Source organism: Nuphar pumila, chromosome 8 (genome assembly GCF_984573655.1).
Source record: "Nuphar pumila chromosome 8, dmNupPumi1.hap1.1, whole genome shotgun sequence".
In the NCBI taxonomy this organism is placed as follows: Eukaryota; Viridiplantae; Streptophyta; class Magnoliopsida; order Nymphaeales; family Nymphaeaceae; genus Nuphar; species Nuphar pumila.
In genome coordinates this window covers 91,049,101-91,074,836 of record NC_143256.1, presented here as the reverse complement: position 1 = coordinate 91,074,836, position 25,736 = coordinate 91,049,101, and the positions used below count along the sequence as shown (strand labels likewise).

Here is a 25,736-nt window from a genome sequence, read left to right as displayed (position 1 = left end):
ATGAGACAAAAGTTTACTGCTTAGGGTGAAAATGGACCGTTTGGACTTTGAAGAGTTAACATCATTCTCGAACCGGCGTTTCACTTTTTTAGATGGAAGATCTCGAACCGTCGTTTCTCTTTTTTGAATGGAGGATGTTTTTCTCTTTTTCTCGAAACATCATTTTTTTTTTGAATGAAGGCCATTTTGCATTTTTGTCCTTTTCTTGAACCTTCATTTCATGCCAAGAATGACAGGAATAAGTCTTTGCAACTGCATCGGATTATGACCGGGGAAACATATAACCGGCTTAGAATTGTTAGGGTTTGAGGTATACAAACTTATCGAAGAATAGGTGTTCCATGTCCATTTCGTCGTCTCTTGTGACAATTCTTAAACCGAGTCATCCGATTTCGGACACCGAACAGAAAGAGAATCGGAAAACGCGAACTCCCTTTCTGAACCCCCACCAATCCGCTCAACACTCTGTAGTCGCGACACCATGATCGGCTGCAGTTCTTCAGTGAGGAACCTGGCGGCGATCCCATTCTCCTCCTTTCCGTCGAGACTCGGGAGTGGTTCGTTCCTTCAGATGAGATGGGCATCCCTTAGACTTCACACAGATGGCTTCCCTCGGCTCAAACGCTACCTGCAACCGCGGCATCAGTCGAGTGAGTCGGTGACACCATACCATCTTCATACTTCGAAAAAAAAGAAAGCACCAACATTCTCGTTATTGCTTAACTACAGTCAACAGTGTGGATTTTGATTCACCCAACAAATTTTTTTTCGGATAATTTGTGGGGTTTTCATCTCATCCTTTTGTTTTCTGTTCTCTTTTTTTTTTTCGAATTTTTCTTCAAGTTGGTGTTCTGATTTCATCGAGTTCCGAACGTGGGCTGTCCAACATCTTACGTTATCAGTAATGATATACTGAATAAAGAAAAAGGAAATTGTGCCATGAGGGCGCAGTTGTTGATTTTCTGAACCATCATGCAATTGTTTGCAGTTTGGACGAACAAGATTAATGGGTTGAGAATAAATGTGTAAGTGCATTATAAGGACTGAGGGTCCATTTTGGAGTGCTTGTTAGCTTCTATCTGTAATTGCTGAGGCTGTTCATTGACACAAGGTAATATAGTCGGCATCTGAAATTCTGCATAAGCTAAATAATGCACTTCGACTCAATGGATGGTGATAAAAACTGGAATTATGCAGGTTTAATGGCTAAATTTTACGCTATAAATTTCTTAGATTGTTCAGTGTGCTTCCTTGACTTGCTTTTCTGTTGGAATTCTTAGATTGGACATCCTGCTCTCACGACTTGTTACTAATACAAGAGAAAGAGCAGGTGACCTAAATGCCTTAAAAGCACTAAAGATAACAAACATACAAGAGGCCAATGAATAACATTAAACTGTATTTGCACACTGGAAGCAATAAGCTCGACTGGTTCAAAGTTCAAATTTCTATAGATATGGAAGAACTATGTTTATGCACACAGAGAAAAGGGTAGAAAAACTATTGAATTGACTAATAATTCTTTAACTTTTTAATATTCGTGTGGTACCTATATTTATATTTATCTTCTTAGTTCAATTCTTTCATGTTTTATTTGTAATATTCTGATTGATTGTGGTTAAGCAGTGCAGGATGCTCAGCAATTGAATTTGAGAGCCAAGTGCCTGATGAACTCTCTGAAATCATATTTATGGGAACAGGAACTAGTGAAGGTATCCCACGAGTGAGTTGTCTCACAAATCCTCTAAAGACGTGCATGGTATGTTCTTGTCCTGTAGAAGTTGTTGATTTTCATTAGGCACTGGTTTCGTGACGCTTTCTTGCTAGTGTAGCTTCATTTGCACAAGACTTCTACTAGTTCATTAACTTGATCTGTGGCTCTTTTTTGCACATCAGCCTGTCTTTTCTGAAACTATCGTAATGATCCCTTAACTTTCCTCCATTATATCGAAGAAAACCATCGTCTGAGTATTGGAAAAAAAAATTCAACTCATATGCTGGTGCACCATGTGAAACCCTTTTCTTCACTGATTGTCTTTTGTTATTGTTTTCCCCTCGTTACTGTTCCATTTGAGGCAATCTGTCTTTGACCTGATCCATTCCTAGCTAACTAAACCTACAAAATCAGAGACACTGAAAAATTTTTCACTTCACACAGGCTGGAAATAGCACTTGTCACTAGTTGGATAGGATCTTTTAATAGAATTTTATGGCTTCAAAAGGCAAAAGAGCATTGACCCAAAGAGCATTAGATCCTGTATATCATGAAAAAATGAAGCAGATGGACATTGGTTGTCACATTGCTTTGTTTGAGAGAAATAGAGGCCAAATCATCCTGAGCTGCACATGTGCAACTTGCCATCGACTATTATGAAGGCAGTTGGGAGATTGAAACTCAACCAAACTATTGCCAGCCGACAATGATTGACATCTTCTTCCCAACTTGTGGGGTGGGGTTAAAGAGTACAGGCGAACTAATTTTTTATAGGAGAATTGTGTTGTTATTCCTCTTCACACATATTTCATCAATGAATATTTACATCTCATTTTTTTAATAGGATGTTTTTTTTTTGCATTACTGCATAACTTAGCCCTTTGTGCAGCTTTGTCGTTTGATGTATCTTCAAAGGCATTTTTGTTTTCTTTCGTGAATCCACAAAGAAAACTCCATATAATATGCTTTGCAGTTGAATGGCTGAATAGTGCCCCAACTTTTCTCATTCTGTCTCTTCAATACCTGGGTCCTCCATTTTTTTTTCTGTCATCCCAAGACAAGAACCTGTGTGTGTGTGTGTGTGTGTGTGTGTGTGTGTGTGTGTGTGTGTGTGTGTGTGTGTGTGTGTGTTGTTATGAATAATTCTTGTGGAGATTTCCTCTAGATTGATCTATCTTTCTATTTCATGCTTTAGATAACTTCCTTAGTATGCTGAGGATATCTCTTAATTGGATTTTACAGGTATGCACAAAAGCTCTTGACCCAAACAATAAAAATAGGCGGCTCAATACAAGCATTCTTATTCGCTATTCTAATTCTTCTGGGAATTGCAACATTATTATAGATGTTGGCAAGTATGTAAGAAAAGCTTATTCTTATCATCGTTATCATCATTATTGTTGTTTACATGTCTTAATCCTCCAAGCAATTGATAGCTTGCCAGTTAGAAAGGCAAAAAACAAATGCTATGTGCATATGAATTACAATCTGCCAACATAATATAGTATTTTTGGTTGTGAAATATCTGTTGCAATTACCTATGATTCAGTTAGTTACTTTATTAAAATAAGACGAATTTGTTTCTGTAGCTTCCCTGTTGGGTCTTATCTTTAGTAGCTGCTGCCAATTGGTTAGATGCTTGTATCGACATGATGGAACCTACAATTCACAGTGCCAGACCTGGACCAGGATTTCAAGCCTATTTAGGAAAATGCTGGAACTTGATGTGGAAAGGAAACTTGACCAGGTCAAGCATCTATGGGTTGGATCTGTCTCCAAATAGACTTCCCAGATCATGGGAGAATTTTCTATGTGCAAACAGTGCAATCTAGACCAACATATTCCTTGATGTCTGAATCCACATTTTCAGGCCTGATCTATATCAAGATCATGATTAGATTCTTACACCTTGATGGATCCAGGTCCAACTCTAGCAGGGGTAGATTTTGATATAGAAAGGAAAGTTGACCAGGTCAAGCATGTATCGGTTGGATCTGTCTCCAAATAGACTTCCCAGGTCATGGGAGAAATTTCTATGTGAAAACAGTGCAATCTAAACCCACATATTCCATGATGTCTGAATCCACTTTTTCAGTCCTGATCTATATCAAGATCATGATTAGATTCTTACACCTTGATGGATCCAGGTCCAACTCTAGCAAGGGTCGGCAATAGCCCGGTCACTTGACATGCCAAGCCAACCTGCCCAGTCTTGGGTTTGTATTTTGGATCTAGTTCCAACTTGGATAAGCCTAAATGACTAGCCAAATGGGCCGATTACCCTTAATCAAAAGAGATGCTTTCAAAGAAACTCTATACCATATTTACCAAAATGTCCTCAGGAGCATAACGTCAGGGAAAAGGTCTCGCCTTGAACGCATCACGTTATCGTGCCATCGCAAGCTGTCTCAACCTGTCCACCACCTGCCCATGAAATAGGTCAGTTTCGCGAAAAACTAGTAGGGGTGCAAAAGACAAGGAGGAACGATGACTGCAATAAGCAAGATAATCGCTAGATCAAGCAGGAAAAGCAAGACTAGCAGAATTAACTAAACGTGCTGTGGACTAAGCAAAACTCTAGTAAAGCAAACAGTTAAATACAAGAGCAGTAAGAACCATAATGCTAAACAAGCAACTATAGCAATCCAACTGATTCTATAGGTGAAGAGTAACTAACTCTATCCAATAGTCAAACAAAACAACTGAATAAGACAAACATTCATAACAATGCTCGCAATACATACAATTACCATTAAATGGTTCAGTCCATCGGCAAGTAATTATATTAATCGTAAGGTACAAGCCATTGCATCACAAGCAATTTATAAGCTACACATGATAAGCAATCATACGACAACAATTATATCACAATATGTAAGCAGCTTATAAGACAAGTGGCTACATCAGTCCTAGTTGCAACCAGTTCGTAGATTACAAGTTGTATGCAGTCACATCAATCATAAGAAACGCAAACCAACAAGTGCTACATTATAATAAGCACCAAGTAGTTCAGCCAAGGGGTAAAGCAAGTCACATGCTAATATGTAGCAACTAGCATAATGCTATTATTATAAGCATTTGACTAGTATGAGAAGCTAGTTATTACTTAGCAAAGAACTGCGTAAGCAGTTTAACCAACTAGAGTAATGCCTCGACAGGTGTGCATATCTTAACGAGTAGCATACTGAACTACCGAGCAAACAAACAATCAATTCACGTCACGACACACATATCACATAATCATATGCGTAGGTTATATTTTGTTCTCATTATTAGCTGGCTATTGCGCCTACACACAAGGCACGAAACATAGAAACAATCGAGATCGATTCGGGGGTCCATTATGCTATGTATTTTATGCAACCCCGAATGATTGGTTGAGTCCGCTCCTAAGAGGACGACCAATGACCACGAGAGTAAGTCCCCAAAGGCATTCAAAGGCTTATGGATGCATCCGAACTTCTGCAGAAGTGACTATCTTTGTAGCATTTTCCCTAACCTCCGATGACTAGGAAAGTCGTGTCTTTTGCCTGTGACTGCCATTAATGGCCTGTCCATCAGAGTTTTGTACCATCCATCCTCTCTCTTGCTGAACCATGTCGAACGGGCACGACGGGAGTTTCTTAACCGCCGTCCCATTATACATGCTCTGGTCTTTCGACCCACTCGAGCATCTTGCCTGTGAAGGCACATAATTATCATTATGTGAATTACACACGCCATTGCGCATTCGAGGCAACCACACACCTCTCATCCTACTCACTGCAGTACGCAACGTACCTGTTCAAAAAGTACAACCACGATGAGAGGGGTAAGGATCTCTCACAGGAAATCCCCTAATACATCTGCTTTACAGAAGTCCACAGTGAACTCATTCGAGTTCCAACTTATCATGCTCGGGTCCTTTAGACAGTCACAAGCATCTTGCCTATTAGGCGAATATCAACAATACAAGATTACCTTAAAGTGTCAATAAATGTTTCGAGGTTACTACAGACCTCTCATCCTACTCTTCGTAGTCTAAACATATCATACATGACTAAGAGTACGACTATAAGGGGAGGAGCATGGATTTCTAAAAAAAAAGCTATCAACAATAATCTCGCGAAAGAAGGAAGTGCGCCAACTATCTTAGTTTGACCAAAAAGCCTACAAACTAGGTCTCGCATCAAAGGTGATGTAGCGCCGATCTAGCTATAGCGCAGGTTCCTCAATAGAACTCTCGCCCTACTCATGCACATGCTCCTAAACATGATTATCCGAGTCGTATCGGGTACGTGAACTGAAGTTGTAACACACTTCTCTCAAATACATCAATTTGGAAGATTCAACCACTATCTCGCAAAAAGGCTTTCCAAATCTGCTTTACAAAGCTATACATTTTTGAAAATAGGTTTGCACCTAAAAACCATCATTTTTGGAGAACCGAAGTGCATAAGGGTGCGTCGTGACTTTTAAAACAAATAAGTGAAACAATATACGCTATACACTCGAAGCTGCACTCAGGGAGTGCAAGCTGACAAGAGGCAAACCCGTGTCCATTATAGAGTAATGACAAATCGGGGAGCAAGACTTGTGTGCGAAGCTGCACCTCGAGCGTAAAACGCACAAGCCACACACGAGGTTTGAAATCATACCTCGACTATAGAAACACACAAGCAGATAAATACGTAAGCAACTCACGAGGTACGAAATCATACCCTAACTAAGCAAGTATAAAAGGTGGCTCGCGAGACACAAAGTCGTATCTCAATTAAACGATAAACGTAAGCAAGTAAAAGAGCATACGACAGAAATAAGATCCCAAGCAAGAGTAAAGCATATGTGCAAAGTGCGGCAACAACGTAAGGACAAAATAACATATGCAAAAAGTGAGTGCGAAAGCAAGCCTGGGCACGTAAAGCATAACAACAACAGGAAAGTAACGTACGAAAAGCACAAGCAAGAAGTAAAGCTATGGCGCATAAAGCGCGGGGCAATCATAATATGAAAAGCCAGAAAAAAAACGAACAAGAACATAATGAAGGACCAGGATTGCGTCCTGGAGTTAAAAAGGCATACACATATAAGTAAATGCCATGGTGCAAAGCGCGGGGCAACAAAAAACAAAAAGACAGAAAGAAAAGTGTGAGAACGTAAAGAAGGACCAGGATCGTGAAACCGCATCCTGGAAGTAAAGCAGGAACATAAAAGACTGTAATTAAAAAGCCTGGGCACATATAGCGCGACGGCAAACAGGAAAGGAAAATGCAGAAATTAAAAAGGACCAGGTTCGAGAAACCGCGTCCTGGAGTTAAAAGCATACATATATATATTATACACATACATATATACTCCATTTCCATATTTTAATTATCTTTTCTTATTTTAGTGTTCATTCGTTCATTGTCCTTTCATGCAATAATCCCCTACCTTGAGGGGTTGCGGTCCTCGTACGCCTGCGACATAGGTAAACACGAGCTCAAGCCACAGAGGGTGAGCAGGATCCACCGTTCAACCTGCAATGCTTAGAATGTTAACGATATGCCATAAAAAGAAGAAACACAATAAGCACAAGCCGAGCCCTAACCCATTATCATAAGATCACAGGGAGGGGCTCAGTTCCTCACTTGCAGGCAGCCTACAGGCTGCAGAGACTCCGCACCCTGCCTGTAAGGGTGCCAGAGGCAGGGGCCTCACCTCTGCCTGGCAAAAAGCAGCAAAGGCAGGGAGCAGGGGCTTCCTGCCTGCCAGGACAGAGTAGGCAGGGGAGGGAGCAGAGGCTCCTTGCCGAACCTGCTATAACAAGACTAGGGGGGACACCCCCGTCGGAACACAAATCTAAACAGGAGGCACAACCCCCTGCTGGAAACAAGACAGGCAGGGGCAGAGCCCCTGCCGACAGCAAGAACAAGGCGGGGGGCTTCGCTTGCCCCTGCCGGCAGCAAGAACAAGGCGGGGGGCTTCGCCCCCTGCCGGAAAACAAACGAGATGCAGGGGGCTTCGCCCTCTGCTCGAAAACAAACGAGATGCAGGGGGCTTCGCCCCCTGCTCGAAAACAGGTAGAAGGCAGGGGGGCTTCGCCCCCTGCTGGAAACCAAAGGAGGCAGGGGGAGCTTCGCCTCCGCCGACAAAACACAGGAGGCAGGGGGGCGGAACCTCCTGCCAATAAGCAATAGGAGAGCAGGGGGGCTTCGCCCCCTGCCGCAAAACATAACGAAGGCAGGGGGCCTCGCCCCCTGCCGGGAGACATAAGAAGGTAGGGGGGCGAAGCCCCCTACCGAAGACAAAACAAAGGCAAGGGGGGACTCGCCCCCTGCAGGAAACAGGATGGGGGCAGGGGGCGGAGCTTCCTGCCGGAAAACCACAGGAGGCAGGGGACAAAACCCCCTGCCGAAAAACAACAAAAGGCAGGGGGCTTTATCCTCTGCCGAAAAAATCAGAAAGGGGCAGGGGCGAAGCCCCTGCCGGAAAACCTACTACAGGCAGGGGGGGGGGGGGCAGAGCGCCATGCCGGAAAGCCGAGCCGACACAGGGAGGTCCGCTCCCTGCCGATGATAGGAAAGAAAAAGGAGAACGGGTTACCTGAGAACGCCGCCTAGCGGTTGGCGATGTCGTCGGCGACTAGCAGAGAGAACACGAGGGAGAAGGGCAGTGACTCAGGTGGATGCCGATGGACTCAAAGAGGGGAGCGATGATGGTGAGGACGCCGACGAACAAGGTCAGAGAGAGACAGTGTCAGGGAGGGGGGGGGTAGCTCATCGAAGCTCCGGTGCGGTTCGCCGATGGCCGCAGGGGAAACGAGAGGAGACACAAACGAGGGTTCTTGAGGTCGTCGAGGTGTCTGCCAGACACAGGGAGGAGGAGGTGTCCGGATGGGGTTGGTCCCCGGCAACTTGCAGAAAGGGGAGGAGACTAGAGGCAGAGAGAGAAGGGGCATCGAGGACAGGGGGTCACCGATGCTCGAAGGTTGTCGACGTCTCTGGTCGCTGCCTTCCTGTAGCACACGGGACGGAGACGGGAGGCAGAGCATAGGAGAGAGAGAGAAGGGTCGAGGGTTTTGCCCCTCGCCTCACCGCCTGCATCTTTAAAAGACGCAGGCTCTCGATCCTTCGAGAAGCCGGGTCGTGGGTAAGGGTCGGACTCACATCCGGGCCCGACACGATAGACCAAACCTCGACACGCGTCTGACACGTGTCCGACATATTTTTTTTTTTACAGGCTTTACAGCGGTAGCTCCACGTTCTTCTGCAGAAGTTAGAGATGCATCATATGGTTTTCGGCCTTTGGGAGGTTCTCTCGGTTATTCAACAGCTCCCTTAGGATTTCAGTTTTAGTTAGACATTCGGGTTAATAAAATACCAATGCATAATAAACCCTCAAATGTTCTCTTCTGTTACGGTTGCCTTGGCCTGCGAGTACTTGCGGGATAATTCAAGAGAAACATTAAATTTTACTTCTTATTAATCAGACAAAACATTGTCAGCTTTATACTTGAATTTGTTAACGTGTGATTAGAAAATTGAATATGTGATTAAGTATTTGAACCAATGTTTACTTATCTGATTAAATGTTAATTCCTGTTATGTTTTTGTCAGTTAGAATTGTGATATGCAATAAGTTAAATTCATGTTACTTACGCCATGCTTAATATCATGCTTTACTGCCTATATTTAATCATACACATTGCATACTTGTTACACAGTACTTCTACAAAATCATAGTATTCTCCTACGCTGGTTGTAGTCTCACACAAATCATCTTATTATTTTTCAGGAGAAGAGTAAAAGATCAAGAGCGATTGCGAGATGGTGTACGAACCTAGATATATGATCTATTGTGTTCCCAGGATGTCAAAAGTTAATTTAACTATTATCAATTATGTCAATCAGTTATTCACAAACTATGACCTTATGTTTAAACCAAGGTTGCCAAACTAGGAAGCGGAAGCGGGAAATGATACGGGAAGCGAAAGCGAGAAGCGCGACATTTTAAAATGTATAGGAAGCGGGAAGCGAAATATCAATTTGAAAGAGAAATATGAATAAAAAATGAAGCAATGTGGTAACTGAATATGAATCGAACAAGAAACAAATAAAAACTAAAATAAAATTGATCATTCTTATATTTCATGATTTTTCACTAAAAGAGTTAAATTTTTGTTAAAATCTAACAGTGAAGGTTACCAATTTAGAGAAAGTACATGGGAAGTGAGAGGAAAAACATGAAAAACATGAAAAACATGAAAAACATGAAAAACATGAAAAACATGAAAAAAAACGTAAGAAAAGCATATAGGAAGCATAGACCATGCGTGTGGGAAGCATAGAAGAAGCGTGGGAGAATCGAGATTCCAATGAAGTTTCGGAAGCGAGGAGTATCACGCTTCCGAAGCGAGTTTTCAGGAAGCGAGCTTCCCACCTACCTAAGAAGCTTCCGGTAACTCTGGTTTAAACTTTTTATTAGAAATTAAATGAATGGTAATTGCTTTGAGGATTCCTGTGACGCGCCTGAAATGCTTAGCCTGGTTAAATTAAATATTTCTGCTGTTTAAGAAAAAAAATCCTAAAAAATTTGGGTTAAATTTTGGGGCGTTACGTTAACTCCAATTTAAAGTTGGAAATTCGATGGGCAGGGATTTTGATTTGGATCTGGATCCAAGATCCAAATCCATCTAAAAAATCCAAATGAGTCTTGAGTTGGATCCAATCCAGATTAATATGGGTCTTGGATAGAGTTCAAATCCATATTAATTTGGATCAAATCCATTAGATCCGATCCGATCCAAATCCGGATATGAACCGACAAACTGTTCAATTTTTGAAAAAATGCGATTTTCGGGCGAACCGTAGCCCGAATCAAAGAGAATAAAATATCGTTATGCTCATAATTTTGAGACGCATCCAACGATACATAACTCGAATTTTGCTTCTGAAATTCGCCCGAAAATAACCCAAATTTCGCTCGAATTTAAAGGTCAAAAATAAAACTTTTTCTCATGCTTTAAGTGGATCGTTTAGGCCTTGACAATGAGACCTGGGCCAAGCCCAGACTCAAAAGCATCGGCCTAAAATCGAGATCTTACCGATTTTTCTTTTTTACTTAGCCAAATTTTCTAAAACTCACAAAATGACTAAGTGTGAAAATACGCGATATTACAGGGTCGGAGTCAGGGGGAGGCTCGGATGCCAAAAGGGTCAACGTCAGGGGAGATGCACATAGGGGGAGAAATGAAGGTGTATGGGGAATTGGGGATATTACCCCTTGCTCATGTTTTTAGTGTTCCTCCCATCCTAGTTCCCAGCATAACAGGGGCTGGGGGTGGAACAGTACTGTTCCACAGAGCGGACGCGCGGAATGCGCTTCCACAGCGTCTCGTGTTTGGTGGGGCCATCAAACACCCTACATGCACGGCTAGTACATGAAATAAGTCCAACAAAATTAGACACAATATTCATCTTGCTTAGCTTCTATTTTAACTCTAGAAAGATATATGTATGAGTGTTGAAACTTATAATGCATGGATGATTGAATGTTTTCACTATACAAAGATTGAGTAAAATGTTGATTAACATACAAATACATTTTAAACACTTGAGACTACTGATAAATCTAGAATAGTAGATAATGATTTGCTACCAATTTGCTGCATTTAGAATATGCAAGGAATCAACAGACTTAGAACTCTTGGCATAGGAAGATGCTAGGAAATTACAAAACAAAATAATCTTTCCTATGCTTGGTTTTGCATTCTTATTTGTCTATCCATTTAATTTATTTGTGACATTTTTTTGCAGCCATGTTGCTTTATTGTTGACTTCTTGTCTGCTATTCTTTCCTGCTATAGTTTAAGTTATTTCAGTAGTCTGTCTTTGTTGTCCCCCACATCATTTTAAGTTTTTTATGCGAGAGCAATATACTTTCATAAATTTATCTTTTTTCTCTTCTAATCAAGCATTACTAACACATGTTGCGTTTGTACTTTTGGGTGGTATGCTTCTATTCTTTTAATTCTTTTTATGTGTATCTATTTATTGACCTTGTAGTTGGTGTGAAATAATAGTGCGATCATTCTGTTTACAGATTCTTCTACCATAGTGCCCTTCGATGGTTTCCTATGTTTGGGTAATTTTTTCATCTTTTTCCAATTTGATAGATTTTTTTCTTTGAAATTTAAAGTTTCTATTGACTTCTCTGTAATGATATGTCCAAGAACCAAAAACAATGCCTACTAGGGCAAGATCACAACACAACCCACAAAAGGGTTACTCTCAAGAGTCACAATAGCACACACACAATAAAGAATAAATCATTTATTGATCATACAATGCATAAAACATGAATACACTAGAGGGGATAACTATCCCCTATATATACAAGAAAGGGAGAAGCCATCTAGCAGTTAAAGCATCCTAACAACTAGTCAAACTAGCCATTAGGTAGCTCTAACAGCTAGAAGATAGGCCAAAAGACCTAAATGCTCTTAAAGGGCATTAAGCTAGAAAGACAAAAAAAATAAAAATAAGAAAAAGGAAAATACAAATAAAGAATACACAAAACCTAAATTTTGGGGCGTTACAAGAAGGCAACAAAAACACCCAAAAAAACACTTTTAAAAAGAGGTTATAAGCAAGAGCCGATATATCAATCATATGACAAGATGCAAACAAGTCACTAAAAACCTCATGAGGCCACATATAAGACACAATAATATGCATCGAAAATTCAAAAAACATAAAGCTGAATGCAATGAGATGGTAATTCAAGAGGGAAATAGCTAATAGTGAAATAATCACAATGACACTAAGGCAAGAACATACAGTACTTAAAATATTAATTTTATTAATTCTCACAAATCCATATTCAAGGCCACTAAGGGCACAAACACATGCCTATAAGGCAAGAAAACATAAGCCACTAAGGGTGACAAAGCACACTCACATCCCATTAGATGTAAAAACATGTAAGATAATGAGCCATAAAACCAAGAAATAGCATAATCACAAGGCACAAATGGCACTAAGGTCTCCAAAGAGAATCCTCACAAAAACCTTTACAATAAATATTTTTATTAATGATTATGATGCACTAAGCATGTAAGGCACAAATCATTCAAGTGCAATGAGTGCACTCACAATAAACATAAGCCACTAAAATCTTAGTCAACCTTTCGTACACTTGCGAGCACATAAGTCATCTTAAGCCATGGGCCATTTCTATGAGAAGTGAACCAAAAGCATGGCAACATAGATACTTCCTTTCATAAACTGGTCAATCAACTTCCTCAAAAGCTCTAGATCACACTCCTGTATCCTAAGCAGCCTATTTTCTGATTTTATAAGTTGTCTTTCTTACAGAACCTGGGCTCGATCTCTAAATCTTGAGCTTGATCAAGCTGGTAATGTGATGGACTTGCACCAAAATAGCAAAAGAATAAACATTAATTGCAGTTATTTTATTCAGCTTATTAGGAATTCCTGTTCTCTTGACTAAATGTTGTTTTACGAATTTGTTGGTAAAGGGAATTTCTTTTTCCTATTTGCTCTTACTTTGTATAGCTGTCTTCAGGTTGACATATTCCAAGAGTCAAACTGTTGCCAAACATGTCAATTTCATTTGTTGTTGTTTTTCTCCTTTCAAGACGACATCTTCTTGGATTTTCTCATGTGGATGCCCTTCTAGCAACACATGGAGAGCTGAAACTGGTTCTAGTCACTGTCATGCTTACAAAGTGTCCTGCAATTGATTGTCGATTAAAAGTTTAGGCTCTGCTTGGGAGTTGGAGATTGGAGGGGAGATGGGGATTTAACAAATGCTATCTACCCCACCTACCCTTATTGCTGTTTGGAAGCCAGGTTTTGGGAGATGAGAATGGTGATGGGAGTGAAGCGAGTGGAGATGGTCCCCTTTCAACTACATCTTCACAAGGATGTAGTTGACAATTCCACTGTCATCACCTATTGTCTTCTCCACTCCCATCACCCTCTCATCTTTTCTCCAACACTGGGTCCCAAACAGAGCCTTAATGTGCTTCCCTAGAATGTTCCAGTAACTATGTTTCACATAGAATAAGCACCCTGTTGACACACATTTTGACTGTCATGTCTTTTCCTATTGTAACTAATTCCTTATTTATCAGAGTTAGAAGGATTGATGCGGTCATTATTACCCACTCTCATGCAGATGCAATTGGAGGTATCCAGCTTGCTTTTCTCTATTGGCTTGTTCTATGTAATACAGTGGATCACTAGCATAGATGTAATAATGACAATATGTAAACATGTGAATATCCTGTTTTCATGCAGTATTGGAGAAATTCGAATACTAGGATGTGTTTCTAGAAGGTTTGGTGACTGTCACTAACTTGGATCTTATTCATACAATAATGTAACAGCAAGGATTGTTATAGAAAATGAAGTCCTAATTAAGTGTCTATGATGCAATAGAAGAATATCAGATATATAGCTGACAGGAAAATATACGTACTTGAATGTATGGTGTTAGTGCAAACATGGTGTAGGAAGGTAATTATGGCCCTTTTTATATTTCTTTTAGTTCTGGAGTAAGTTAATAACAATTTTTATCTTTATTAGAGACTTGATCATAATAGTAGTTCACTCCTGATCTTTCTTGAGTTCCAGTGAACCATTCTGATGTTGAAATGATGAAGATGCTTGAACCCAGAGTTACCGGAAGCGCCTAGGAGTAAGGGGAAGCGTGCTTCCCCGATACGTGCTTCGGAAGCGTGAAACGTCGCGCTTCCGAAATGCATGGGGAAGCGTGCCCCTTTTTTGGGAAGCGCGCTTCCCCCACGCTTCCCCATTTTTTCATTTTTTTTGCTTCCCCCTCGCTTCCGGTTCGCTTCCTAGGTCGCTTCCGAGACGGTTCATAATTTTCTTCTAAGTGGTCCCACGCTTCCTAAATTTTTTAAAGTGCCTCGCTTCCCGCTCCCGCTTCCCTTATCGCTTCCCGCTCCCGCTTCCTCGACTGGTAACTCTGCTTGAACCTGAAAAAAAATCAAATTATTTTTGTGACTTTTTTTTAAAATGGAAACTAAAACATCAAACTGCTAACAGTGTAATCTATTTTCTTAATGGTGTTCACACAGGAGCAGCTTCTATAGAGAGTTTTATTCTTAGGTTGGTTTTGCATAAATTGTTAAAGCATTTTAAGATAGAACCATTTGTATGCCATTGGCACATGTTATATATATTTAAATTTAATTGACATAGAAGCAGAGTATGGTGCGTTATGAGCTAACTGGCAAAATATCATGGATCAAAGTGATGAAATTAGAATAAAACTGTTGTCTATCTAAATGTTGTGGCAACACTAATGCAATTAATGTCATACTGAATCATTTGTGTCATTAATGACCAAAATATCAAGGGCTCCTTATGATTACTGATAAAGTTCTTGTGAGGCTCATCTTGGGTTGGTGAGTCTTGAAGAAATATTTCAGGGGATATTTTTCCCTAGTTTCTACATTGTGGTCTTCATATGATTGCATTTTGTCAATCTTTAACTATTATTGATGTGTAAAGGTGCTTTCATTATTATTGATGGGTAAGATGTTAAGATTGATGTGATATGTATTACTATTTTGTGTGCTACCGCTCTTGTTTTGTATATGCAGATTTCATTTCTTATAGGGGTATTCTTGTATTTTATCATAGTTAGGTGTTAAGTCAACTGGTTTTGTCTTCTGGTGGGGTAGAAAGATGTTCCCTATATTCTTTTTTTGTATCAAATGAAGTTTTCTTTTGGTGTGTGCCTTTTTCATTCATCTTGTGTCTCCCTTCTCATGCTTTGGTATGGTATCAGGGCCATATCTAACATGAGGAGGTTTATGAGAAGGTGATAGAGGATACATGAAGACTTCGTTTCTATGCTTCTGAAATTCTGCCTCATAGTTCGTCCATTTTTACGTCAGCATCGTCTTAGTCACTTATTAGATCTTCCTTGATTGGGATAGGGCTTTTGTAGAGCATGATTTTAGAAGTCTAAAGAATCAAGAATCATCTCAATAAAAGCCATATTGAACTTTTGGTGAACTTTTGAGTATTTTCTGAATATTTTGCTTACAAGTGTTCAGTTTTGTGAAATCTGTTCATCCAAGGCTATCAGGTGTTTCTAATGCCTCAAGATTCATCTATTTGGGTAATTTTTGAGTTGGTTGTTGCTTGATATCAGTATAGGTGTAACGGCCCCAAATTCACCTCCAAAAATTCATGATTTTTTTAAAGGAAGTGAATTGACTCCAATCTATGATTCTGTTCCAACCGTATCAACCACTAGACAATCCACCTAAGCCAAGCACGAGTGTGTCTTAGCCTCCTAGTGCCAAGTCCAATACGAAACTACCAAAAACAAGACCTTTTGTCGAAAATCAAATCATTATTTTATTTTTTAAATATGAAATATAACCCAAGGATCCGAGGCCCATCACAAATTTAATTTCATCATTTAAACCATCTATTTCAAAACCTAATATAAAATAAATAGTTCGAATCACCAGTCCAAATAATCAAACTTTGCAAACTTTAAATGTCAAGTTTATAAAGTCTAACACCATCCACACATTTAGAAATCCCGGCCCATAAAACCACCACCCTCGCCATGCCAGCCAACCAGTACTCGCCATCACATAGGAGCTAAGTTTGAGCCCCACCATATGAAATTATAAATACGGGTGAGAACTTACAGTTCTCTGTATGAAAACTCACATTATCAAGCAATAAAGGCTAAAACATAAATCAACCAAACATATATTTTAGAAAACATTAAAGCATAATAACAATTCAGATTTGCTTGGACAGATACAAATTCAAACATACGTGTAATATGGCACACACAACAATTCAGATATGCTTGCAACATAAATCAAATCAAATATACTTGCAATATCACATGATATAAAATCAATGCGTATCTGACGCATGAAGCAAAGCATAACAATTCCAATACGATGGCAGTCTCACATGATACAAAAACCCATGCATATCAATTCCAATATGCATGTTACCTTATTTGATATATGCACCTATACATGCATGATATATAAACTAATTGCACACATACAACATGAACTAATGCATAATGCATAAGGTAACTTTTATCTCTATTATTGACATTCACTTTTGCATGCATAAACATCTCACTCGCAATTTATTTAGGTTTCCTCCTGACTCCACTATGGGTACTATCATAGTGAAACCCCGAAGACCAAGGTAGTTCCCACTCCCATGCATATCTTAATTACACAATTGTATTTTATTAATTGGGTCTTACACATGTTCCTAGGCCGGCCTCGAGCATCTTCACCTTAGCCGAAACATTGGGCATCGTCACCCAATGCCAGTTACGACATGGGCATCGTCACCCTAGGCCACCTCTTCTCTTGGTATACCAATACACTATCAGTTCAAGCTCACCCTCACCGTCCCCGGGCCAAAATAGTGAAAATGTTCCCTACTACCGTGGTTGGGAACACGAACCTCAATATCAGGTTCTTGGAAAAAACAATATCATGGAGTTTAGTACAACGATGTCCCCCCACGACAACACCCTTACAAGGAACCCACGACACACATAGGACAACCTTTGAGAAATTAAGTATATTATTTAGGCATCTTTTACCTCTTAAATATTCATTGTTCTCGTCACCAGAACACATATGGATCCACAATATTCTTAGCACCTCACCATGCTACATGGGCTCTATATCAGCTGAAGCATGCATATCATCATACATTATCTGATTGGGCAATCCCTGCGCAGTCACAACAGAGTACCATCATGTGCCAACAAGTGCAATCAATCATATGCATCATAACACAACATAAACAATGCATTCACATGATTAATACATTCATACACACTAGCACACAATCATCAATAGGCCTACATATAGCTTACTCATAAGCTACAATACGATCCAGTTCCTCTTTTGAACTGTCTCATGCTTTCAGTAAACATTACCCATTAGACTGCATATAATGCTCACAAGCCATATACTATGGTCACATGTCGACATGATTAACATAAGCATTCATACAATATCACAACATCATGCTGCATACATGGTTCATATATGGAACAATTATATTGCATGTAATTCAACACATCACATCCAGAGCAATCATAGGCAAACAAGCAACAACAATTTACATGAAAAAACTGTAAAAACATTTTTTCCCTCTTAGTATAAATTCCGTCATGCATCATAGAATAAAATAAATTCTAATTTTTTTTATTGTAGATGCATATACATGTTAGCTATCTACAACCGAAAACCTAGGTCCAATCTTATTCTGGATCCGGGCGAATTAAATCTTTTACTGAAACTGGTTTTCTATTCACAGAACAAATCTGTTCGATTTGGCTTATGGAAGAATCATTAATCAATAATTTACAGAATAAAATAAATTCTGTAATTTTTACTATAGTTAGTTAGATGTGTCTGATACAAGATCCAAAAGAAATTAGGTCTAAACTCCATCCCAACAAAGAATTAAAATCCACTAACTACAGTCTGTTTCTGTTCTTGGACAGACTGTGTTCCAGAAATTTCAGGTTTCAGAACATATTTTTGTGATTTTTAATTTCCAAACCGTAATGAATCAATGCATAAGATTTTTATCGTGGGTTCTTCAATAAATAAACTAACAGATAAAAATCTTGGCCATAAACATTGAATAATTTGGGAGAAATAAAATCAACAAAATCGCGCATCCATTACAGAATTTCTGTTAGGAAAGAAATTCTATGTTGACTTGCAGAGGTTGTATCTCAGCATTTGAACTTCAAACGAACCCAATTTTTTTTCTAGGACTGCTCCTACCTGTTTGGATTATCCCCCTAAAATGTGTTTTTCCTTTTTTTTTTTATATACTGACACTTTGATATGATATTGGAAGTGACTAACGTGAAAACGAGAGAGGAGAGTTCACGTTGGGCAGGAAATAAGGTCAGATCAGATTTCACGTTACAACAACTACACCTTCATCCCAAAACAATTGGGGTCGACGATATGAACCAAAAAAGAAAATCATTCTGGGTCTTCCACATGAATCCTTCTCCTCCAATCATTTCTATCCAATGCCATGTCCTCGGTGAGGTTCAAAGCATTCATATCCTTTCCTATCATCTCCATCCAAGTCTTCCTAGGCCTACCCCGACCTCTTTTAACTAATATATTTTCCCATTTCTCCATCCTTCTAAGTGGAGCATCATTAGGCCTTCGCCGAATATGTCCAAACCACCATAAACGATTCTCTCTCATCTTATTTTCAATGGGTGCAACACCTACCTTCTTACGTATTTCCTCGTTCTGAATCTTATCTTTTATTGTATTTCCACACATCCATCTAAGCATACGTATCTCAGCTACACTCATTTTTTGAATATGATGTCTCTTAGCAGCCCAACATTCCGTACCATATAGTAAAGAGGGCCTAATAGTCGTGCTATAAAACTTTCCCTTCAACTGCAATGACATTCTACGATCGCACAACACTCCAATTACACTTTTCCATTTCATCCACCCAACCTTTATCCTATGATTTACATCTTCATCAATTTATCCATACTTTTGAATGATAGATCCCAAATATTTGAAACAATCATCCACTGGTATTTCTTGCTCACCAAGCTTCACTACACTCCCATCACTACTTCGTTGCTTACTAAACCGATATTCCATATATTCTGTCTTACTCTTACTCAACTTAAAACGTCTTGCTTCCAATGTCTGTCTCCATAATTCTAACTTAGCATTAACCGCAACTTTAGACTCATCAATCAAAACAATATCATTAGCAAACAACATACACCATGACACATTTTCTTGAATTGATCTCGTAAGCTCATCCATCACTATAGCAAATAAGAAAGGGCTTAAAGCAGATCCTTGATGTAACCCAACCGTTATAGGAAAATTGGTTATCACCCCTCCACAAGTGCGGACATTGGTTACTACTCCTTCATACATATCTTTAATTATACTAATGTACTTGAGAGAAACACCTTTCTTCATCATTGTCCACCAGAGAACGTCCCTAGGTACTCTATCGTATGCCTTCTCCAAATCAATAAAAACCATATGCAAATCTTTGTTCCTCTCTCTATATCTCTCAATAAGTTGTCTAAGAAGATGTATAGCTTCCATAGTTGATCTTTCAGGCATAAAACCAAATTGATTCTTCGATATCATGACAACCTTTCTCAACCTAGACTCAATCACCCTCTCCCAAAGTTTCATAGTATAACTCATAAGTTTTATACCACGATAGTTTGTGCAATCTTGTATATCACCCTTATTCTTATATGGAGGCGCCAAAGTACTCTTCATCCACTCATTAGGCATCTTATTTGTCCGCCAAATCTTATTAAAAAGATTTGTCAACCATTCTAAACCTTTCTCTCCCAAGCATTTCCAAGCCTCGATAGGTATACCATCTGGGCCAACTGCCCTTCTTGATTTCATTTTCTTCAAAGCCTCTGCAATTTCTTTCTTTTGAATCTTGCGCATGAAGTCACGATTCATCTCATGAAAAGGAATGGAGAAGTCTCCAAGATCCTGAGCATGACTTCCATTAAATATTTTATCAATTTTTTTTTTCCATTTCTCCTTAATCTCCTCATCTTTGACTAAAACCCTTTGCATTTCATCTTTGATACATCTAACCATACCCAGATCCCTGGATTTCCTATCTCTCATCATTGCAAGCCTATAAATATCCTTCTCGCCCTCTTTGGTATCCAACTTGTCATAAACCTCCTTATATACCTTATCCCTCGCGTTTCGAACTACTTTTTTAGCTTAATTCTTTGCTATCATATACTTCTCCAAATTCTCATTATCACGACTCTTAATTAGATTTCTATAACACTCTCTTTTAACCTTAATAGCTAATTTGACATCCTCGTTCCACCATGATGTATCCTTACCTAGTGGTGCACCGCCTTTAGACTCACCCAATACCTCCTTAGCCACCTTTCTCATGCCACCCGCTATCTTATTCCACATTGATTCTGAATCCTCCTCGAGACACCAATCAGCTTCCTTAACTACCTGCTCTACAAACATTCCTTGTTTAGCTCCTTTCAGTGCCCATCACTTAATTCTAAGATCTATCCTATGTCTATCCCTTTTGCAACATTGTCTAATTCTAAGATCTAAAATTAAGACTCTATGTTGTGTAGCTACACTTTCTCCCGGTATAACCTTACAATCGATGCAACAACCCCTATCTCTCTTTCTAAGTAGGAAAAAATCTATCTGACTCGTATTAACCCCACTTTTAAATGTTACTAGGTGAGACTCCCTCTTCCTAAACCAAGTGTTTGCTAAGATCATATCATAGGACAAACCAAAATCTAAAATCCTTTCTTCACTTTTGGTTCTTTCTCCTATACCATAGCCTTCATGGATACTCTCAAATCCATCCCTACTAATGCCTACATGTCCATTAAGGTCACCGCCGATGAAAAACTTTTCTCCATAAGATATCCCTTGTACTACATCTAAATCTTCTCAAAATTGATGCTTAATGGAATCATCTAAACCTACTTGAGGTGCATAAACATTAATAATATTAATAATATCCGTACCTAATACTAATTTAATAAGAAAAATCCTATCACCCTTCCTACGGACCTCAACTACATTATCTATAAACTCACGACTCATAACAATCCCTACTCCATTCCTATTCCTATTTATTCCTGTATATCAAATCTTATATCCCAAGGTTCTATCACTTTTGCTTTCTCACCTACCCATTTGGTTTCTTATAGACATAAAATATCAATCTTTCTCCTACACATAACATCTACTAACTCTACCAACTTACCAGTTAAAGACCCTATGTTCCAAGTGGCTAACCTAATTTTATGGTCTTGGACTAACTTCTTTACCCCCACCCGTCCAACGAAGTGAGGGAACCCTTGTCGGGCGTCGGTGTGACGCGTCGCTTCTGGGCGACGACCTAGCAACCCTTGCCCATTTATCACTGCCTTCGGGCCTATAGAGTACAACGCGTCACTCAGTAGGGAATGCCCCAACGAAATTCTCATATTGGTTCATATTCATAGGGTATGACTAAGTTTTTATGCTGGCTGTCACTAGCCTACCGCAACCCTCCTCCTTTATCCGGGCTTGGGATCGGCAGTGTATAACTAAACAGTTATACACAGGCGGAGTTGGAGAATGAGACTTGACTTGAAAGATTTCACGTTGAGATGTTGAAATCTAATTTAGATCCGATTCGATGATACGAACAGGAAATAAAGATTAAGCAAAACAATTTGGAGAATGAGACTTGACTTGAAAAATAGAAGAACGATCTAGATTTAAAAGAAAACACAAATTTGATATGATACAATCAGATTTGATTGTAATCGTTGCTGAAGAAAAGAATCAATGTGTCACGGTTGGGAATGAAACGCATGGGCTGGAACAATCCAATCAAACGAGATTTAAGAAAAGTGTATCCGGTTTGACGTCACCAGACTGCGTGACGTGACTGGATTTAATATAAGAGACCGAAAACTAGAGAAGAAGAAAGATATCTAAAATGTTAAGAAAGAAGAAGGATTTTAATCTAATATAGATAGATCGACTTTCAGGACATGAGAGGAATAGAGTCTGATTTGATAAGATCAGACTTAGGATCGAAGAGAGGGAGAAAAGAAAAGGGGAAGAGGGTAAAGAAAAGAGGAAGGGAGAAAGGAAAAGCGGAAGAGGAGAAACCGACCTAGTATTCACTTCTTAGCCTGCTCTGATACCATGTTAGAAATCATGCACCTTCGATTTGTTCTTTATCCACTGCAGAAGAGAGAAATATTGTAAGAAGAAGAGGCGGCAATGACTAGAGCAACTCTTCATAATCGAGCGTGCCCTATCTTTAATATTATATATATATTGATACAACGTGGGTCGGGTCTGTCAGCCCAGACCCATATATCAATATACAACAACGTGGGTCAGGTTTGTCAGCCCAGACCCATATATCAATATACAACAACGTGGGTCAGGTTTGTTAGCCCAGACCCATATATCAATACACAACAGACCCGTATATTACAAACTCAATAGGGGTTTCACATTCGAAACCCTTCCCCTCTCGCTCTTTCGTTCCTCTCTCAGTCCCCCACCTTCTCTCTCTCCCCCGACCCCCTCTCTTCTGCTCGGTGGAGGCCACCCCGGTGACCCTCGCCACCGCCTCCTTACTGTTTCCTCCCTACATCTCTCTCGGCTCTCTCCTGCTGTCGGGATCGGCGCAGAACACGCCCTCCAGGTACGCGCCACCTCCTCTTCACCTTCGTCTTCTTTTTTTTCCCCTTCTCTGGTCTTTTTCTTCTCCCCTTTTTTTTCTCTGCGTGCGTCGGAGAGCCGACATGAGGTTGACGACCCCCCTGTCGTGCTTTCCCCCTCCCTCTCGGTGCTTCCTTCGTGCTAGGGAGGGGTCGAACCCCCTCCTTGTGCACCCTTTTTGGCAAGGGAGGGGCCGAGCCCTCCCTGTGGCCAAGGGAGGGGTCAAACCCCCTCCCTACGCCACTATTAGCAGGGGAGGGGCCCAACCTCCTCCATGCTCCCTTTTATCTGAAAGGGGAGGGGATGAACCCTCCCTACTCTCTCTGATTCCAGGAGAGGGGTCGAGCCTGCCTCCCTGCTATTGTGTATACGAAGGAGGGGCTGAGCCCCTCCCTGCGTATGTTTTTGGCAGGGGAGGGGCCGAGCCCCTCCCTGCACCCTCTAGCAACAGGGAAGGGGCCGAGTGTAATACCCAAAAAATTCGAGTGATTTTATATATATCGGGCCCGGGATCCGTTACCCGGATCCAAAAGGAAATATATAAATGGGTATTAAAAATATATACGTAATAATATTGGGTAATTGGGGTTGGACCCAAATGGATCCAATATGTGGATCCACCATTCCCTTACGACCCAGATCCATGTGGATCCCTCATTCTTGGCCGACCCGGATCCACGTTAGAGTGGATCCGGCATCGCGGGGCTCAGACTTGGACCCGAGAAGGGTTTTTAAAGACTGTAAACAAGAATCGTGCCTAGGGCACGATTCTTGCAAAGCAAGAAGGGGGAGGAGGTTATGGAGGTCGTAACCAACTCCCTCCGATTTTCTCGGAAGGGAGGGAGACTTCGGCTCGTTAAAGAGGAGATGGAGGGGGGGGGTCTCGCTCTCTCACCTCTCATCTCTCTCCTGACCTCTGTATCTCGCTCTCTCGAAGCCCTTCACAGCGCCGGAGCACCAATGTCGGAAAGCTCCAACCACACCTGCAGCGTTCGTCGCTAACCACCTCCTCCAGTCGCAGAAAAAAGGTAGGATTCTGTAAAATTTTTTGGGGGTATCGAGTGTGCCAGGTGTGTGCGTGTGGGTGTGATGATCGCAAAATTTTTCCTCTTGGTTTCTCTCTCTTCCTTCTCTTTTCCTTTCTAACTTCTATTTCCCTTTTTGAAGGAAAAAATAAAAGACAGAAAAAAAAGAGAGAAGAGAAAAGAAAGAAGAGAGATAAACTCTTTTGCGAAGGTCTCATTTGACCTTAATTTTGAAAAAGATTTAAAAGATTACTTGCCTTTGTTTTGAAATGTTTGCGTAAAAATTGGAAGACGGGGCTCGCTCGTCGGTACGAGGTTCGACCATTCCTGGCGCCTTTACCAGGGGTAATCGAACCAAGGATCGAATTTATGCCTTTTTGCTTTGCCTAAATATTACCTAAGAATTTATTCTAAGTCTACGAATGCACAAAGAATCATGCTTGTGTAAATGCAAAAGATGTATGCTCTTTTGAGAATAATTTAAAAATTTTATTCAAGTGATTTTGAAATTATGAAGAATATGATGAAGAAATGGTTTCTGAAAGTTGAAGACGGACTTGGGGAAGTTAAATTTTCTAACTTAAGATTTAGAATAGATCTTGAGTTTTGAAATAATTAAAGATTGAGATGAACCTGAATTTGAAGAAGGGAGTTTAGAAAATAAGAAATTGAAAGTCGAATATGGACTTAAAAAAATGGATCTAGAATTGAGAGTCAAGATGGAATTCGAAAATAGAGTGAAATTCTAGGTTTAAAGTTTGAAATCAGAATGGATCTTGGGCCTAGGTGGAATTTGAAAACAGAATTGGATTTTTAGATCTGGATTTCAAGATAGATTTGAATTCGAAATCTGGAATACTAAATGGCATTGGATCCGAAGGCTGAAATCCGAAATGGAGTTGAATCTGGAATCTGGAATCCTAAATGGAATTGGATTCGAAGTCTGGAATCCAAGATGGAGTTGAATCCAGAATCTGGAATCCTAAATGGAGTTGGATCCGAAGTCTGGAATCCAGTATGGTATTAGAAGATGGATCTGGATTTTGGAAATCCAGATCAGATTTGAAGATGGATTTGGAAATTTGGAAATCCAGATGAGATCCGAAGATGGGTCTGGGCTTTGGAAATATAGATGAGATTTGGATTTTGAGAACCCAGATAGAACTTGAAATGGGATCTGAGAAATCCTAGATCACTTTTCAAAATTTGGGAAGAAGGATAGAGAATGAAACTTGATTTTCAAACTTGAATTTTGAAATCAAAAGATGAATCTGGAAATTTCAAAGTTAAATTGAACTTTGAAATTTGTTTTTGAATATTGAATTGAATTTAAAATCGAATCCTGAAAATGGAAATGAATTTCAAAGTTAATTTGAACTTTGAAATTTGATTTGAATTGGAAATTGAATTTTGAATATAAAAAATGACTTTTGAAATTTCAAAGTCAAATTGGACTTTGAAATTGAATTTTTGAAATAAAATAGAATTTGAGAATAGAGTGAAGAATTTGAATTTGTAAGAATTGAAGATTGATTTAAGAAGTGAAGAAGATATTTGAAGAATTATCACTTTGGATTTTGAAATAATATGAAAAGAATTTTGAAAATATGATGCAATTCTATCCTAAATGATGAAATGAATTAAAAAAATTTAAAAATTGGATTTTGAAAAGCATATTTCATTCTTGAAATGAATTTAA

General features: G+C 39.7%; 1 protein-coding gene across 4 annotated transcripts in view; it reads left to right on the top strand.

Annotated features, from left to right (window-relative positions):
- Window positions 1-412: 412 nt before the first annotated feature.
- The window catches only part of LOC149830011 (Metallo-hydrolase/oxidoreductase superfamily protein), a 159,502-nt gene continuing 134,178 nt past the window's right edge, over window positions 413-25,736 (top strand). Inside the window, exons 1-5 of one of the 4 annotated variants that reach the window (XM_090015676.1) lie at window positions 413-650; window positions 1,632-1,723; window positions 2,957-3,069; window positions 11,777-11,818; window positions 13,833-13,888. In XM_090015676.1, coding sequence (XP_089871802.1) covers window positions 482-650; window positions 1,632-1,723; window positions 2,957-3,069; window positions 11,777-11,818; window positions 13,833-13,888 — 472 coding nt within the window. In that variant the 5' untranslated portion in view covers window positions 413-481. Of the gene's footprint in view, window positions 651-1,626; window positions 1,760-2,956; window positions 3,070-11,776; window positions 11,819-13,832; window positions 13,889-25,736 lie in introns of all 4 variants that reach the window. The other 3 variants (XM_090015675.1, XM_090015674.1, XM_090015677.1) reach the window with 3 other exon arrangements.